A 17,675-nucleotide genomic window follows, 5' to 3' on the forward strand; every position below is an offset into this window, starting at 1 on the left:
TAGGCCTCCTCCAGGAGGCCCTTCAGGGTGGCGAAGAGCTCGTTCGCCGTGCTCTCGCTGTTTAACTAAAAGGATATTAGCATTTCAGATTCAATGAAAAAGTGATCAAAAAGTAAGAAGGGGAAGACTCACTTGAAGGAGCACATTGGCTACCTTCCCATCTTCCTGGCTAGCCAGGAAGATGCGGCGACCAGCAGGGGCCCCACCCTGCTGGTCACCGAAGTGCATGCCCTTGAAGACAGCACTGTTCAACATGACGCGCAGGGCGCCATCTGCACGCATAATCATGCGCGCGGTCCGCTTTCCGTCCGGACCAGACTTGACATTGACCTTAAAGGTCCCGACGCCACGCTCCTTCCACTGCTTGTTCTCGAAGCAGTAGAGTTTGCCCTTGTTGGCAAACACGGTCTCCTCGTCCTCCTCGCCGGTTTCAACTGCGTATTAAAGTTAGTCAAACTCTCGATTTCAAGTAAGGTTTAAAAGATGAAAACATACCAGGCTGCTCGACGAACCGCTCGTCGGTCTTCTCGGCCTCGAAGGCGTCATTTCCATTTCCCTCGTTGTCCTGCTCGTTTTCGCTGTCCTCATTGTCGGACTGCGCGGCACCAAGTGGCTGTGACATGCCCTTGGTGCCGAAGGAAGAGGTGACGTTGGGGGAGGCGAAACTTGTCAGTGCACTGGGTCTCGCGGTAGCCGGAAAGGCGCTGGTGAATGCAGAGAAGCCGGTCGAGGTGGTTGGGTTTCCAAATACGGAGGTACCCGCAGTGAGGTTTCCGAACGGAGAGTCGTCGGAGCCGGCGAAAGCAGACAAAGAAGATGATGCAAATGCAGAAGTGGAGGCCGGCTTCATGCTATGGGAAGCGTTGGGGGGGATGGCCGATTGCTTTGCAGTTGCGGATGAGGTTGTAAAGGGTGAAGCAGCGGAGGCTGATGTCATCGAGGACCCGAATACAGAGGTGGAGGTGGTCGAGGATTTGAATGCCGAGGTGAAAGGCGAATCGGTAGAGGTATTGCCGAAAGCACTCGAAGAGAAGGTCTATCAAAAGGTACTCTGTTAGCAAAGATCATTTCGGAGCAAACCAGAAAGCAAAGTCACCTGATTCATCTTGGGCTTGCGTTCGTCCAGATTGTTTGCGTCCGGTGGGACTGTCTTAGTCTCGATGGATTCCGTGGGAGCAGTGAGGTTTTCGGTTTCCTGGGTGAAGATTGGGTTATTAATGGGTCCAAAACCGAAATGATCAGTGTAAGTGGTGGGCTCCGGGATTCTGGGTAGATGGGAACTGGGCAAAATATGTCCATGCGAAGGTATTTCGTCTGAGACGGGAGTGAGGGATGAAATATTCATTGCATCCTCGATAGCAGATGTGGGAATGTGGCATGAGGTATCCATTGCATCCTCGTCAGAGGTGGAAATGTGGGATGCGATATCGTCCTTCATGGTATTCTCATCAGCGATGGAAACGAAGCATGACGTATCCATTGCATCCTCGTCAGATGTGGAAATGTGGGATGGGATATCGTCCTTCATGGTATCCTCGTCAGGCATCGAGATGTGAGATGCAGGGGCAGCAGAATATCTCGCGCGATGACCATATCTTGCGTGGATACGAGAATCCGGGGTCGACACAAGGCGCCCGCGAAGAATGGACGGAGAAGTCGACGACTCTGAGCCATTGGATTGGTCAGACAATCCGGGACATTCGGGCTTTTCGAACGACAAGTTGATGTCAAATGGTACTTTCACTGGGATTTGTGCGTGTCCTTCAATCGATACTGTGATAGTAGCCTCGCAGTGTACTGTCTTGTGGTAGACTGGGGCGCCAGATACGAGATCCCAGCGGTCATTGGGTGTCTCAGGAATATTCAAGGTTTCAGACGGGGTGCTGATGCTGACATTGATTGTAGGTTGACATTCTTCGACCCAAACTTTAGTAAGAACATCCTTGTCGGGGCCATCCACTTGTCCTTGCTCCACGTTGTGATTGTGGAGATTGATCATGCTGACAGGGTCAGGACAGATATTGGTGTCATCCTCGATTTTGCAGGGTCCAGCTTCATCGAAAATTGTCTCGGGCTCGGTCTTCTCCGGAGCCCTAGGGACAGGGGCCTTGTTGGAGACTTTGTATGGATTGTTATGCGAGGACCAGTCTCTGAAGTGCTTGGGGTCTTTCTCAATACTCTCGACAATGGTCTCCGTGGGACGCGGATCATGGTTGTGGGACTTGATTTGTGCGAGGGTTGGAGTAAGGTCGGCGTCGCCTTCAAGCTTGACGATCACATTATCATCCGGAGTTGCTTCTAGCTCGTTCCTCTCCAGAACGGTCGCCTCGGGAAGAGGGGCACCGACGGGGGACTCGAGTTGCGCGATGTTTGGATAATAGTGGACATCACCCTCAATCTTGACGATCACATTATCGTCGGAGGTTGTCTCTAGCTCAGCCCGCTCCAGATCGGTGTCCCCAGGACAAGGGACACAGGCGGGGGACTCGAATTGCGCGAGATTTGGATCACAGTCGATATCGCCCTCAATCTTGACGATCACAGAATCATCGGGGGTTGTCTCTAGCTCAGCCCGCTCCAGGTCGGTGTCCTCAGGAAGAGGGACAGAGGCGGGGGGGCCGAGTTGTGCGGGACTTGATGAATCTTCGTAGTCAGGAAGAGGAGAGAGCGAGGACAGAGGTCGCGGAAGAGAAGGAGAATCCAGGTCGTTTGAACCAGGCGTGGTGTAACGGGGGGATCCAGGAAAAATGGTAGTTGGCTGGAACTGCGCAAGGTTTGGAGTAACGTCGGCGTCGCCCTCAAGCTTGACGATCACAGAATCGTCGGGAGTTGTCTCTAGCTCGATGCTCTCCCTAACGGTCTCCTCAGGGAGAGGGGCAAAGATGGCGGACTCAGGTTGCGCGATAAATGTGGAATAGCCGTTGTCACTCTCAGGCTCAATATTCACAGACTCGTCGGAAGTTGTCTCTAGCTCAGCCCGCTCCAGATCGGTGTCCTCAAGAAGAGGGACAGAGACGGGGGGCGCGAGCTGTGCGGGACTTGGGGAATCTTCGTAGTCAGGAAGAGGGGAGAGCGAGGACAGAGGTCGCAGAATATCAGGAGAATCCGGGTCGTTTGAACCAGGGGTGGTGTAACGGGGGGATCCAGGGGAAATGGTAGTTGGCTCGTGGGCCCGAAGAGGGGGGGGTAGAAGCAGTAGAACGCATGGGGTTTGGGACGTCCTCGTGATCAGGGAGAGGCGATTCACTCACAGGCAGAATAGAACCGGCGGTTGCGGTCTCGGTCTCGGGCTGTTCAGCTCCGGACGAAGTGTTTGAGGTGGAAGGCTGAGCTCCTGAGGATTTCACGGGGGTGCATTCACGGGATCGCTTTTTGGGGGGGGCATCGGCTTCGGAGGTTGTGTCATTGTCAGACTCGTCATGCGAGCGCTTCTTAAGTGAGTAGGAATCACGGGATCGCGAGGATGTTACGGGGGTCGACTCTCTGGATCGCTTCTTGGGGGGGGCGTCAGCCTCGGAAGCTGCATCATTGTCAGACTCGCCATGCGAGCGCTTGTTGTTAGCCTTCATATTGATTGAGGCGTCGAGGTTTGTGTCTTGGAGTTGCTGTCGAACGGGGCGTTCGCCTCCGTTGTGGTCAGAGTAGCTGGGAGAAGACGGATTGCCGTCGGTCACTAGAGAAATGCAGATGTCAGATCACATGTTCGAAGTCCACACAAATGGACTTCAGAAGGCTGGCGAGCAGATAGTAGGGGGTTAAGGAGGTTAGAGTCGCAGGAAATGAGGAACATCGCAGAAGCGAAGACCATTATCCAATTACTCACGATTGGGTTGCATGTTGCCTGTTGTGGTCCCTGGAGCTTGGAGACTGTCAGCAGGAGTGTTCAAGATTGCGGGGGGAAAGCAGGGAGGCTCGAGTTCAAGTGCTAGGCTGTCACTTACCGATAGGCGCGGGGTCCTGCTCAACGGGAGCAGGAGCCATGGCGCAGCGTCCTTGGGGGAGGACAACCTCGTTGTGAGATTGCAGATAAGTGAGTGGTTAACAGAAACTGAGTGAGGGGGGAACAGAAATGCTGCTAGATCAGAGCAGAAACAAGAAATGGGACTGTAAGAGAGATGATGAGAAGAAGAAGAGAAAGATGGGGAAGAGAAGAAGAGAAGAAGGGAAGAAGGAAGAGAGAAGGAAGGTTAACTTCTCCGTACCCGATGTCCTGGGTTGACCGCCGGGTGCGGGGCCAAACACTGAGCCAATTTCACCAGCTAATTTCACCAGCTAGTTTAAGCTGCTAATTTAACCAAGCAATTTTAAAATCCTATTGACAATCAAACGTGAATTCAATCAGAGCATTTCATTGGTCCAATGCGATTGAAGGATATACTGGTACCCCGGAGCTATTTACCCCGCCAATTTCCTAAGGTTTTAAAGTCTTTATTGGCAATCAAACATGAATAGACAATAGCAATTCATTGGTCTAAATGCGATTGAAGGATATACCGGTACCCCCGGGCTATTCAGATACAATGACTCGCTATTGAGGCCATTGGATGCGCCGAGGCTCGCCGCGCATGACATGGCGCATTGCCTCAACCTTACCGAGGCGCAATACCACGACAATAAAACTTTAACTGATGAAGCAGAGACACCCAATCGAGATGTAGAAGACGAATAGTGGGTACACCGCGATACCGACACGGTTTCGAACCACCCCCGAGCCTCCCAAGATGCTCACTCCAGCGGCCAATGACCATGCCACCAATACTAGATACACTGGTATGCGCGCAATAGTAGGTAGTCCGACTGCACTGAGCATCGCCGCAATGACCAGGGGGAAGAGCGTGTAACCGATGATACATATGGACTGGAAAAAGGAACTAGAAAGCAAGTCGCAATGTCAGTATATCGCACTCGAATGAGGGAAGGGAAGTCGAATCCCACGTACATCTTGCCACCAAGCAGCTTGATCTGGAGGGTGACAGCCGCCTCTCCGATCCAAACAATGCAGAATACACCCGAGAATACCAATGAAGACTGATCGCCCTTGGCAACAGACAAGAACAGACTCAGAACCAAGCAGAAAATGAGTGGCCCCCTATAAGGTAGAAGCAGACGTTAGCCTCTCTTCGCCCAGAGTCAGAGTTTCAATGTGGAACGTACCAGAGATCCCAATCGCGCAGTCCATCGCTCATGCCACCCTGCAGGACCACGTCGGCATCCGGCCAGCGTCCAACGAGTCCTCGAATGTTACGACCGAACCCTGATGCCTCGCCTCTCTCGGCATCACTCATCCCACCACCTCCACGCTGCATGATGCCTCCGAGTAGGTACTTCGGCCAAAGCACCTGGCGCATCTTCTCCCACACGGCGACCAAGTCGCGCGACAGTGTCTCCCACACGCTCTCGTCAATAGTGTTTTGTGTCGCGCGACGGTCTTCACCACCGATTGAAGAGGTCAGGTAGTTTCCGTACCCAGATGCATTGCCTCTGTTGCCCGAGTCGGATTGGATGTTGCCTCGCAGAGGGGCCGTGTCGGAGGTATCGCGCAGAGGGTCGTCGGCTTCGATGGCTGCAACCACACTGGATTAGAACTTGGTACAGGTGCAGGGAGCAGTGCCCAGGCAAGATCTGTACTCACCGTCATCGGCTTCGATCAGGTCGTCGCCCAGGAGGGAATCATCATCATGGGGGTTGTCATAGGGGTGGCCTTGGTGTGCAGTAGCCATGTTGTGTATTGGTGATTCGAGAGAGCGCAAGGGTATCACTTGTCATCAATGACTTAGCACCTTCGGGTAGATATGGACGTAGAAGTTGGAGTGTATCGGGAGTATGAAAGCGAGTTGGTCGAGCTGTCCCGGAAAGGCTAGAGTGGCATTACGTACCGCCCGGCACGGGATGTTTACTCACGTTTCACCTCTCCCAGCTCCAGTGCTTGACTCATGCATTCATTGGCTTTCTTTGATTGTTATTGCATAAGGCATATAATGAATCTAGATACAGAGCCGAGATCCACTCAATGTCTGATATTACTAATTGTCTTCAGAGCCCTCAACATAAGGCTCATCTTCTTGATAAACATCATACTTATACTTGCTTCCAATATGATCAGCACGGAGCTCTTTCTGGCCTTTACCAAATACCCTCTCACGGGCTGTAAGTGATGGCTCCGAGGGATCTGGAAGCTCAGGATACAGACCACGCCGCCTCAACTCCGGAATGAGCAAGTCCACCACATCCTCAAAGGTGCCCGGCGTAGTGACATAGGCGACGTTGAACCCGTCGAGGTCCGATTCTCGGATCCAGCGCTCCATCTCATCAGCAACAGTGGCTGGACTTCCAATAGCTACCGGACCAAGACCACCGATTGCAGCCTTCTCGGCAACGACACGTGGAGTCCAGCGTGGGACATCTTTGCTAGTCTTGAGCAACGAGTCCAGTAGACTGGTTACTTTGCCAGCTTCCAAGGAGTCTGCAGCCGTAAGGTCCTGGTCCAGTGGGATCTTGGAGATATCAATGCCCGTCCATCCACTGAAAAGAACCAGGCCGCCAACCACGGAAGCGTACTTCTTCAGCTCCTCGTATTTAGCCTGTGCCTCCTCGTCAGTCTCACCCACGATTGGCGTGAAGGTCCCGAAGAATTTGATGGACTGTGGGTCCCGACCTCGCTCAGCAGCCAGCTTGCGAATGTGGGCGATCTTTGGTCGCAGCACCTCTGGCGAATGGGCAGAGACAAAGATAGCCTCGGCGTGAGTCGCGGCAAAATCAGATCCTGCAGGCGAGGTTCCTGCTTGGAAGAGGAATGGCGTCCTCTGAGGTGACGGGTCGACAATGTGTCGCGTGCTTAACGAGAAGTATTTCCCCTTGTGGTTGATCTGACGGACCTTGTCGGGGTCGATGTATGAATCTGCCTCGGGGTTCGGTGACAGCGCATCAGAGGCCCAGGAGCTCTCCCACAGTCTAGGTAATTCACGTCAGCGCTTGTGTCTCTATTCAAGACGAAGCAAGTCATTCACTTGTAGAGTACCCTCAGATACTCGTCCGCTTGGCGGTATCGTTCATCATGCTCAATTGGGCTATCCACTCCAATGGCTTTAAAGGCTGCCTTCTTGTACGAAGTCACAATATTCCAACCAAGTCGACCATTGGTGAGATGATCCAACGTAGAAAAGCGCTTAGCCAGCAGGAAAGGCTGTTCGAAGGAAGTTGAGGCCGTGATGCCAAATGCGAGGTTCTTGGTCACCGCAGCCATTGCGGAGATGGGCTTTCCCAACAAGTCAGATCTTGATCAGTCGGATTGGGTTGTTGACACTCACAATAGTCGGATCTGTCACTGGCCATTGGGCAGCTCGGCGAATACACTCGTCCAGTTTGCCCTCGTAGGTATCATGGCCGCCGGTTGTATCTGCCAGGAACAAAGCGTTGATTCCTCCGCGCTCCAGAAGCTTCGCGAGCTCTACCCAGTATCCGAGCGTTCGTTTAGTCGCAGACTTGTCCTTGGGGTTCTGGGAACTGTTAGCCTGGTGGCGTTCACATTCAATTGAAAGACTCACCCTCCACTGTCCAGGGGACAAATGTCCCACGGTCGACATGTCAAACGCATTCAGCAAGATATGCTTCTTTTCCGAGCCATTCTGGCTTGTCGATACGCTGGAGTCTCCCATAGCTGCTGAGTTATAGTCAAGTTGCTGTTTGCAGAGCAGATTACACTACTCATTGAGTGTCTATAAAATCCATCGCATCTTTCTCGGACTCCAGCTCGGAAGTATTGCCCGCATATTTGTTCATCGGATAGATATCTCACGCCATCGGACGGCGAAAGTCCGAGTTGCGAGATTTGGGCAAGTCATGCCCAGGTGGACTATGCATCTCCACCACTTGCGTATCTTAGTGTATCCAAGGACGAAAGCTCTTGCTGGCATCGGATAGTTATTATGAGTCTAAAATTGCGGGTTGACGCATTTCATCGGCTATCAGATTGCGTGACTACATTTGGAGCGGGGATCATTAAACTCGTATATTTATATTGCAGCCACTAGAGATATCATTCGTTATCTGACGTATTCATAGGCTGATTTGTTGGATTTTTTTTTTAAATGTTATGATGTGCTATGATACTATGGTAAACTATATATTCTAGCCTCAAGCATGCAGGGGTCTCACGCAGCAATCTACGTTACATGCATCTATCAATCCACCCTGTTTTCAATAACACAATGTCCATACATCAGAAGAGCGTTTCTCAGAAAAAGAATGAAATACGAGATATAAACATACAAACCCTATGCCCTAGCAGTCATCCAAAAATAGACTAGCGCACCTCAATACTATTGACTCAAGCGGCTCTCAGCTCTTAGCGGAGATGCACTCAATAATCTGCCCTTCTCTGTCCATATCAGGCCTCAGACCTGCACTAAGTTGGTTCAAATATGTTCAAATGGCTATACAGACATTCGGAGTTGCCAGTTCTCTTGGTTGGGGAAGGTGGCTCTGGCAAAACCACTTTCCTGTCCCAACTTATACATAATCAAGCAGTGTATGCAATCCCCACCATGGGGCATTATCTTACGCCTATCAAATATAAAAGACGCGCATTCTCAATTTGGGATACTGGGAGTAGGTTTTTCATCCATCACCCTGGTTGGAAAACCAGTCGAGACTCGAGCTGAGCATATGTTATGCAGTGGGATGTTTTCGGTACTCGAATTGGTTACAATACTTTTATACCCCCGAGACATGCGTGTTGTTCTTTCATGACTGTACCTGGAATGAAGAGATGACAGAGCTTAATATCGACCTACTTTCTCGTATTGGCACGGAAATGCTTGATCTTGGTTATAGGAGTATCTGGGTACTTTTCAACAAGCAGGACTCTCGGCCCGGGCAAGATATTGAATACTTGTGGAAACTATATACCGAGAAATTGAGGGCCATCTTTAACGATCCAGTCAACTGCAAAGTCATATATCATCCTCTGAGTACCAAAACCGGGGAAGGTATCACGGTGGTGATGGACGATCTGCTTGCTTTTATGACTGGCACAGAAACGAGAAAACTTCGAGAACCATATCCCCGGCACGGCCATGGAATATCTCAAAAGCAACAAGCATCACAGCAGGCACCAAAGGAAACAGATCTCAAAGCCCAAATCGAAGAAGAAGGGAGCAAAGACATGATAGACGCTCAGCAATTCTGGCGAACTTTTCTGAATGCAGATTTGCTAGAATGGGACCATCGCAGTCACCTCAAGTCTGGCTATATCATCGTTTTGGAGTCTTTCAAGAAAGGAGATAACATATTTGACATGGCGGAGACTTTTCTTGGACATCTGAGGCGACTCAAAGAGATGAAACCAGACAGTTTTCGAAACACAGAACATCGGTAAGAATAAGAACTGATGCCATGGTGATTCAAACGACTGACAACCTCAAAGGACGATGACAATCTTCTGGCTTGTGCAATTGCAACAAGCTATCGTGAAATACAAGGTCCACACCAACGAAGGTCAATTCCCTTCCTGGGATGATTTTCAGCATGTCCTCCTCGACACACCAGCTTTGATGAACACCAGCCTCTGGACGCAATACTACACCAAAGGGCATATGTTCTCGACATCAGCACGGCAGTCATGGGTACTTCCTGATCGGCAGCCTCTGCCTGGACTGTCAAGCCCGACTCAGGGATCTCTTTCCATGCAGTCAAATGACCCCGACCGACTCCTTCGATACGCTTTTGAAGTTGTCCAGCACACCCTCAAGACAGCCTCTCGCCGAGGTCACATCGTAAAGGAAGCGCTTGATTCGGTACAAGCGACGACAATACGCCTTCGAAGGACAAACTCTTCCATTCCACCATATTCAGAGACCCAAGTCTACTTCTGGATTCAAGTCGTCCACGCTGCTATCCAATCATTCGAGGCAGCGACTGAAGACTCACCGAATGAAAATTCGATACTCGACATCCCTGCGTCACGACTTAGCTCTGCTAGTTTCAGCGCCCTTTTCAACACAAATTCATCTCTTTGGAGACAGTACTACTCCGAAAAGATCTGGAATGGTATTGCTGCACGCATGGAGTTTGTTTTGCCAGATCTCAAGCCGCTGCCCAGCGTCATCAATCCTTCGTCTAGATCACATGAGCAATCTGCTCTTTTCAAGCAGATGGAGAGTGCTTTACTGCGACACGGCCCCGAGCTACCAACTGTTGAATATCTTTCTTTGCGGGCTACCTGGATTATTCGAGGTGCAGATGAATTGGCTGCATCGTCAGTGGCAGATTCTCCTCGGATTTCGAGTCATTCGCATTTGCTACTGTACTTATACAGAAAGCTACTTCTCGAATCTCAAGGGAAAACGCTAAGAGATATTGCTCTGGATCAGGTGGAGGGAATATCAGGACCCTCGGTGAACTCGATCACACACAAGACATTCTGGGTCCAGGTATTTTTGACGGCAATATCTCGTGTGGGGTGTTGGCAAGAGACCAGCCAGGACCAGTCACCAAAAGTCGTAACCTTTGAAGCACTTGTCCGACGAAATCTTCAACTTGTCTTTGAAGACCTGCCAGGCTTATATTACACGCGCGAAATTTGGTCTAGTCACGAGGCATCCGAGGTTATGATTGCGCCAGACAGAAGAAACATGCCTGGGATGCACTGTGCGGATTCTCATGAGCTGGACAACTTATTCTTTTTCTAGTATGCATTCGCTACAGTCACTATATACATGCTCGTCTAAGCCACGCTGCCCTTCATGTTCTACTTGCCCGTATCATGATAATCAAACTCAACTGCAGTTATCATTTACACGGATTGATCAACCTTCCCTTGTACAATTTCATGCTGAGTACCAGACTCGAGGCCAGTCGAAGTACCGGCGCCATCAGAGTCAGAAATACTCTCTCGGCTCGACTTGTTTTTCCTAGATATACCGAGGTCAGATAGTGCTCGAACAAAGATCAAGTCGGCTAAAGACTTACTCTTCCCGTGATATGAAGTATTGAATGCCATGCGCAAGCCCAATCAAACAAATCGCATTAGCAAGAACAAACGAGTAACCCTTGGTGAATCGCGGACCCTCGACGGTCTTAAAGACAAGCAAAGGCGTCCAGGCGGTCGTAGACTGAGCTACCGTATTGACCACGATAAGAGTCAAAGCGCGCTCAGTAGGTGAATACCGCAGCTGGCTATTGATCCATCCATAGAGAACACTAGACATAGCAACAGCCGAGTAAGTTGTCAAGAAAGCAAACCAAAGGGCCGAGTCTGGGACATCCCATATCACAAGAATCACAAGGCCCAGGATATTCCAGAGATGGGACACGGTAATGGCCCATGCAGGGCCGAGGTACAGATCGGACGAGAAACACACGAAGAGTGTATAGAATATACCCAGCGCAGGAGATATAGCAGCCAGCTCATTCAGACGACTGGTCGAGTATTTCCCGAGACTCTTGAGCCAAAGTTGATATCCACCGGCACTGGTGTTGATACATGCATTCCAGAAGAAAATATCCAGCAATAGCATGGCCCAGAATTTCCAGTTCCGACCGACCTTGAAGACAGTGTCCCAAGAGAGAGAGCTTTCTTCGGTTTTGTGAGAGGCGCGTTCGAGGCGGGCTTTGGCGAGTTGGACGTCTTCGTCTTTCAGTACGAATCTGTTCGGCTTGTCTGGCGAGCCTGGCAGGATGAAATATCCGAGGATCGCAACGGGGATGGTGATGATGGCGCAGATGATGTACATCCATCTCCATCCTGCTAGTCCGTTCACACCGTCCAGGCTGCTTGAAGCACCAGCTTGAATGAGACTGGCTGTCAAAGTACCAAATGTGAGACCGACATAGAAACAGCCTCCTCGTCGAGCAATTTCGTCGCCTCGATACCATGAGCCTATAGCACGTTAATCAGAAGGGCCTGTTCTGAGCAGTCGAACAATATGCTCACCGAAGATATAGTGCATGCCTGGAAAGAAACCCGCCTGGTGCAGATCAGCAAACAATGCACTTCCCCTTCAACGGAAGCATCAGACATACCTCAAACCATCCCACCAGAAACCGATACGCAGCTAATTCCGCATAAGAGTTGGCGCGATACTGCACCAACGTAAAGATGCCCCAAGCAACATCCATGAACGGAATTATCCAAGACATAGGAAGCCTGGTGAACAAGAACGCAAAAGGAAGCTGGCCGACCACTGCCCCAATGGTATACATAGTCTGCAGCTGCACGAGTTCATTCCCATGCAGACCCAGGTCGTCTTTGAGACCAGAGACATAGGCATTATCTGTCATTCTATCGGTCAGCCATCGACGAATGATGCTCATATTGAAACAGATTCTTACTGATATTAGCTTGATCAATATACTTGGTCCAATACGCCAGAAAGGCATAAGGAACAATTAACAGATCTAGTTTGAGGATGAGCTTCCTCTCCTCTTTTGTGTCTTGATCTGTAAACCATCGGATGTGATACCATTTCCGCTGTTGTTTGGGTATGGCCATCTTTCTGGATTCTGATCTGATAGAGAGCTATCACTGCCATTGCGATCTGGTCCTAGTTTTATCTTTGGCTTCGGCCATCGGCCGAGACACATTTGACTTCCAAGATGCAAGATGTCACTGAAGACGGCAATTGCGTGCTTTAGCGTGTTTTCTACTATTGCGACACAGGAGCTGCAGATGAGATATCGCCAAGTCGAGGGGTTGCGGAGGGTTTGACCTATCGTGAAAGCTACGTTTGCGATAGAGTAAACATGTCATCTAGGATTGCGCGGCCGTGGAGTGAGTGTCTAGGCCCGGTTATAAACTAACAAAACATTGAATATAAAATAAAAAGGCTCAAACGTTGAAATAGTCTTCTTTTGTATATAAAGTAGAGAATGTACCGGTGGTATTATGTACAAATGCATATGCAACGCCGTCTATATCCCAAAAGTATGATGTACAGGCATTATACAAACGGTCCTTCATGAGGTCCGTAATAGGCAAAGACAAGAATGCTCAAGTCAGCTCTAGTCCTTCTGGAGGACAGATTCGTCCGAATGCTTCGCCTTCCCCTCCACCTGCTGAGAGGAATCTTCACCAAGATTCTTGTTCCAAAATTCCTTCCGGGCATCTAATTGGAATTTCTTGATGCGCTCACTACCGAGTCTCTTCTGCTCCGGTGTCGGGTAGACAGTCTTGCTTCTGAAGGTCTGAATGACAGCCTTGTCAGAATACTTCTTCAGCATATTCGACTCTGCCATCAGGGTCTTGCGCTCGGCCTTTGACACGAAAGCCTTATACTCGTCCTTGAGAGTATCGTCAATGATCAAACGAATGTGCGACATGATCTTGACAGCGGCGGCACCGCTGACGTGGTCTTTTTGGTTTTGAATAGCACTCCAGCGACTGTTTTTCGAGGGACCACCGAGCTCCATGGCCTCATGGAGCTGGGTGATATGGGGTCGCAGGGTAGCGAGGGCTACTAGGCGCAGCTTGGCTTGGATCTTACGGCCAATATCTTGCAGTCTGCTTTTGCTGGAGGCATCTTCCATATTGAGGCCGCGCAGGTGCAGGAGGAAGGAGGGTTGGTTTGAAAGGATCTGGATCATTTCTAGATAACCCTCGAGGACTCGGATATCCGGAAGGATCAACGCTTTTTCCATCAAGGACATCAGCTCGTTTGCGTGTAAGAAAACTGCGTGGTTGCGACGGTCACGACGGCAGATACTGAGGGCGACGTGGAATGCTTTTCCGTTTGCCACACCAGAAGGAATCATCTGATCCCGTAAGGCTGCGACACCGACTTTGCTGGAGCGGGAAATGCGGAGAAGGCGGAAGTATTGAAGGTAGGTCACGCTATCAGGTTCGATAAGATATTTGGGGTCTTGAATGGTCAAAAGTTTCCAATAATTGATACCAGCGTCAGTGCCGTGGGTTATGGTGAAGCAGGCATTAAGAAGAAGAGTGAGTTCCTTGCTGTCTGGCTTGAGGAATGAAAGCTCTGGTGAGTCTGGGACCACAGGCTTGAAGAGGCCTTCGAAAGATTCTTCCACTTCTGGTTCTTCTTCCTCTAATTCCTCTGGTTGATCTTCGGCGAATGGTTGGGGCTCTTCGTCCGCCTCTGTTTCTCTTATGATTTGGTTATTTTCATCCACAAATGGAACATCGTCCATGCTCTCCTCTCGGACTGCATGGGATTTTTCAAGTGATTGGGTTTCTTCGCGAGTGATCCTGGGACGGGATGAACTCTCAGACTCGACAGGGCGCTTTTGCAGGATGGGAATGCCCATGGTTTGCTTATATAGCTCCATGACATTGTAACAGTCAAGGTCACTTGCTCCATCCAGCAGCAAGCTAGCCATGGCATTCGTGACAGAATTGTCAAGCTCCAAGGCTTGGTTCGTCCACCGATAAACAATATCGGCCCAAATCCGCTTTCCTTCGGTCACAGCCTGGGTCTTCCGCTCGAGAATCTTATCAATCTGCTCGGGAGACATTTTCTGAATATCTTTGCGAGCTGCGAATTGAACGGCACCCAAGATAATAGTATAGGTAGTCGCGTCTGGGGCACCTGGTCCCTCCTCTGGTAGGTCACCGGCAATTTTCCACAAACGATCCATATCATTGTGTCTTTGGCAGACCGTAAGCATGGCGTTGGTATGAATAATGCTCTGATTGACGCCAGAGTTCGGGGAGGAGATTGAACGGTAGACAGCGGCAGCAGTCTTAACGAGACTTGGTGATTCTGTCGCTGAACTGAATCCCTTCAACATGATCGTATATGTCGATGGAATTGGTTTTCTGCCACGTTTCTTCATCTAAGAGAGGTATATCCATTAGCAGGTAGTTTCCAGACTAGCAAAATAACAAGAAACTCACATCATTGTAAAACTTGAATGCAGCTTGCGGGTGATTTTGATCCATACAATATTGGAGCAGAGTATTCCAAGCAACTTGACACCTCATACCCATCTTGGTTCCAGTACGGATCAGCGCCGCCGCCAGGGCGGGATCACCAGCGTGCAGGATACGGGACACTCGCTCCGCAAAGTCGCGGGGATCAGACAACCATCTCAGCTCCTCCATAACGACCTTGTTGGGAACTTTGAGTGATTTGATAATCGAAGAGGCAGGCTCTTTGGGGGCATCGCCCTTGGGAATCTCAGCCTCAGCCTTAGCTTCGACCTCAGCCTCAGCCTGAGGACCTTGATCTTGCGAGGGATCATTTCCAGACGCCTCAGTGGCAGTATTCTCGGCTTCAGAAGACCACTGTGTAGCAGCCGCCTGGTCTAGGGCCTCACTTTCAGCGATGTCACCATCAACATCAACATCAGCCTCATGTCGGCCACCGATCGTTTCCTTGCCAGATGCAATAGCCATCAACAAGTCCCGATCCCTCTTTGAGGATAAATCATCATTGAAGGTCTTCCGGCTTCCCCTCCCTTTGTTATTCATCGATTTCGGTTCATCCTTCTCGAAACGGCCTGGGCCTGGGCGCGAGCTTTTGCGATAGGAGTCGTTTCGACCGGAGGAGCGTTCGGTGGCTGAGTGGTAGAGTCGGGAACTAGAAGCGAGCCATGGCTGTGTCTGCTGAAGTCGCAAAGCCCCTACCACAGAAGCACGGTGCTGCTGCGCGGTGAGAAGTTTGCTGCGCAAAGCTCTGTTCACGAGTGACCCCGGAAACCGGAATGTCATGGCCGGATATCAGTGCTTTCTGAGCCAGTGTCGGGTTTGAATGCTGAAATAAAACGCAGAAGAAATCACAGCAGATCAGATCAACGAAAGAGACAGACAAAAAGAGACAAAAAGGATATTATGTCCACATTGCGCGTTCGAGATACAATCTCGAAACAATTTCGCAGATTGTAACTAGACGCTAGTCCAGAGTAGGCTAGCTCAGTGTCCCTCAATATTCAGGCATTAATAGTTCCTGCTGCCTGAGGTGTCACCCTAGCCCAGATCGATCTTCTTGACACCTCAGGCGCCAGATCCGACTAAACTGCAACTAGTTTAGTTCCCTTCCAAACCCTTGTTCCCGGCGGGCCTAGACGGGAACGCTAGAGCACAATTCCAGAGTCTCAAACCCTGCGTTAAGTACTTTACTAGTTCCCGGATCTAGATCTGCATTCTCCGTACAGAACCGTGGACGGGCCTTTCCGTACGAACTATACAAACAAGCCTTTTTTCCACCTTGGCTAGATTGTCTCGTCCATATCGTAATTTTTGGACATGATATTTCTCGTATGCCTTCAGCCATAGGTTTCAGACGATCCCTACTTGCAGCCCAGTTAATGAATTGGGACAGAGGTGTCTCATACAGCCCATGCTGCCTCTCTCGAGGACGATTTTATGGCTCTGACCTAAAGTTATATCCCGACATACAAAGATCCATCAGTCCTTCACCTACATCTACATCAAAAACACATCCCAACATCCATGCAGAACACCCTCTCTAGTCCCAGTCCCATAAGCACACCCCAAGTCACAGAAACCAAAGCCAAGTAGAAAAAACATATCAAATGCACCACACTCAAGTACTATACCAAGTCAAGTAACACACAAGTACATGCACGCCAAACCCCGACTAACCCAAACAAGCCACCCCATCCCAAAGCCAGCAGCCAGCAGCCAGCACACAGTACAGTAAGCAGCAACCAAATCACAAAAGAGAAAAAAGAAAAGAAAAAAAAACGCCCCTCAGCCCAACTCCGAACCCCCAACTAAAAACTAGCGCCACGATGATATCGGTGGCTGACACTGACGGGACCCTAACTTCCTTCAGCCACGTGGAGATAGGATGTACATGTACGGACGTACTCCGTATAGTACAGTAAGATGCTAGTGACGAGCCACTAGCCCCGAGTCTCCTAGTCCCGAATTCCAGTTCCTCCTGGCTCTGAAACTAGTCTCTAGTCACTTGCCTAGTCACGCTTGTTAACTTCCTTAGTGTACCGTACTCCCAATACTGGACTATACTGTACTAGCTCGCGCCTCCCCGCTCCAACTTAAAATTGTACACAGTAGGTATGGATACGGGTACAGAGTAAGCAGCGCGATACAGGGTACACTGCGCAGGCACAGGTACAGATCAGGCACATGTACATGTACATGTACATCCTGCACGACAGATGACCGACGTCTAGCGCTGTTTCTTAGGCGTGGTTATAGTTCTGCTCAGGTACCCGTTCATAGTGCATGTACAGTACGCCTGCATGTACATGTAACCAAAGCTAAGCATTGACCTGGTGCAGCGGTGCGTGGTAAGTGCACATTGGTTGGTCTACAGTAACGTTGACTTAAACGTTATAACTTATCGGACTTGTCCTCCCTAGGCCGTATCTGCCACTTACAGCAGATGGGATGCTCGTGCTGCGGCGATGCAGTGGAGTCAGGTAACTTATTTGAGTTAGGATCTGATCCGTGGTTTTTGTGTTTGTGCGTGTGTGCGTGGCTCAATCCTAATTTGGGCTAGGCGTGGCTTGTCTCGGCTTTTTGGGTCAGGGACCGAGTTCCGAGTTTTTAGTGGGAGGGGAGGAAGGCTTGGATCTCTTGGTTCGTTCACTCTTGCTGTGGTTTTCTATTGATTTGGAACTAATTTTGAGTCCTGTTTCCACTTTGAGGTGGGTGCCTTGTGTTGTCCTGGTGGGAGTGGGATCTGTTATGTACAAAGCAGTAAAAGGGCAATGACAGCTGATATTCGAGC

At 50.1% G+C, this 17,675-nt stretch overlaps 6 protein-coding genes across 6 annotated transcripts; 1 reads left to right on the forward strand and 5 right to left on the reverse strand.

Moving 5' to 3' along the window:
- Positions 1-105: 105 nt before the first annotated feature.
- Positions 106-3,981, reverse strand: N7511_009198 (uncharacterized protein; the record flags this gene model as incomplete). Its single annotated transcript, XM_057131575.1, has 5 exons — positions 106-434; positions 496-1,036; positions 1,097-3,163; positions 3,252-3,673; positions 3,942-3,981. The coding sequence occupies 5 exons, from the start codon at positions 3,979-3,981 to the stop codon at positions 106-108; spliced, it is 3,399 nt and encodes a 1,132-aa protein (XP_056979563.1).
- Positions 3,982-4,621: 640 nt separating this feature from the next.
- N7511_009199 (Yip1 domain protein) lies at positions 4,622-5,720 on the reverse strand (the record flags this gene model as incomplete). Its single annotated transcript, XM_057131576.1, has 4 exons — positions 4,622-4,871; positions 4,940-5,089; positions 5,155-5,563; positions 5,633-5,720. The coding sequence occupies 4 exons, from the start codon at positions 5,718-5,720 to the stop codon at positions 4,622-4,624; spliced, it is 897 nt and encodes a 298-aa protein (XP_056979564.1).
- A 303-nt stretch (positions 5,721-6,023) lies between these two features.
- On the reverse strand, positions 6,024-7,655 carry N7511_009200 (xenobiotic compound monooxygenase, DszA family; the record flags this gene model as incomplete). The annotated part of the gene is made up of 4 exons (XM_057131577.1): positions 6,024-6,951; positions 7,008-7,255; positions 7,308-7,496; positions 7,545-7,655. 4 exons carry the CDS (start codon positions 7,653-7,655, stop codon positions 6,024-6,026), a joined length of 1,476 nt encoding a protein of 491 aa, XP_056979565.1.
- Positions 7,656-9,428: 1,773 nt separating this feature from the next.
- On the forward strand, positions 9,429-10,688 carry N7511_009201 (uncharacterized protein; the record flags this gene model as incomplete). The annotated part of the gene is made up of 1 exon (XM_057131578.1): positions 9,429-10,688. One exon carries the CDS (start codon positions 9,429-9,431, stop codon positions 10,686-10,688), a length of 1,260 nt encoding a protein of 419 aa, XP_056979566.1.
- Positions 10,689-10,792: 104 nt separating this feature from the next.
- Positions 10,793-12,517, reverse strand: N7511_009202 (uncharacterized protein; the record flags this gene model as incomplete). Its single annotated transcript, XM_057131579.1, has 5 exons — positions 10,793-10,910; positions 10,969-11,878; positions 11,933-11,966; positions 12,022-12,272; positions 12,331-12,517. Coding segments are annotated over 5 exons (1,500 nt in total), but the record flags the coding sequence as incomplete, so codon positions are not given.
- A 482-nt stretch (positions 12,518-12,999) lies between these two features.
- On the reverse strand, positions 13,000-15,667 carry N7511_009203 (pentatricopeptide repeat-containing protein; the record flags this gene model as incomplete). The annotated part of the gene is made up of 2 exons (XM_057131580.1): positions 13,000-14,790; positions 14,852-15,667. The coding sequence occupies 2 exons, from the start codon at positions 15,665-15,667 to the stop codon at positions 13,000-13,002; spliced, it is 2,607 nt and encodes an 868-aa protein (XP_056979568.1).
- Between the last annotated feature and the right edge of the window lie 2,008 nt (positions 15,668-17,675).

This window comes from Penicillium nucicola (genome assembly GCF_028828085.1).
Source record: "Penicillium nucicola strain IBT 29836 chromosome Unknown utg000010l, whole genome shotgun sequence".
NCBI lineage: Eukaryota > Fungi > Ascomycota > Eurotiomycetes > Eurotiales > Aspergillaceae > Penicillium > Penicillium nucicola.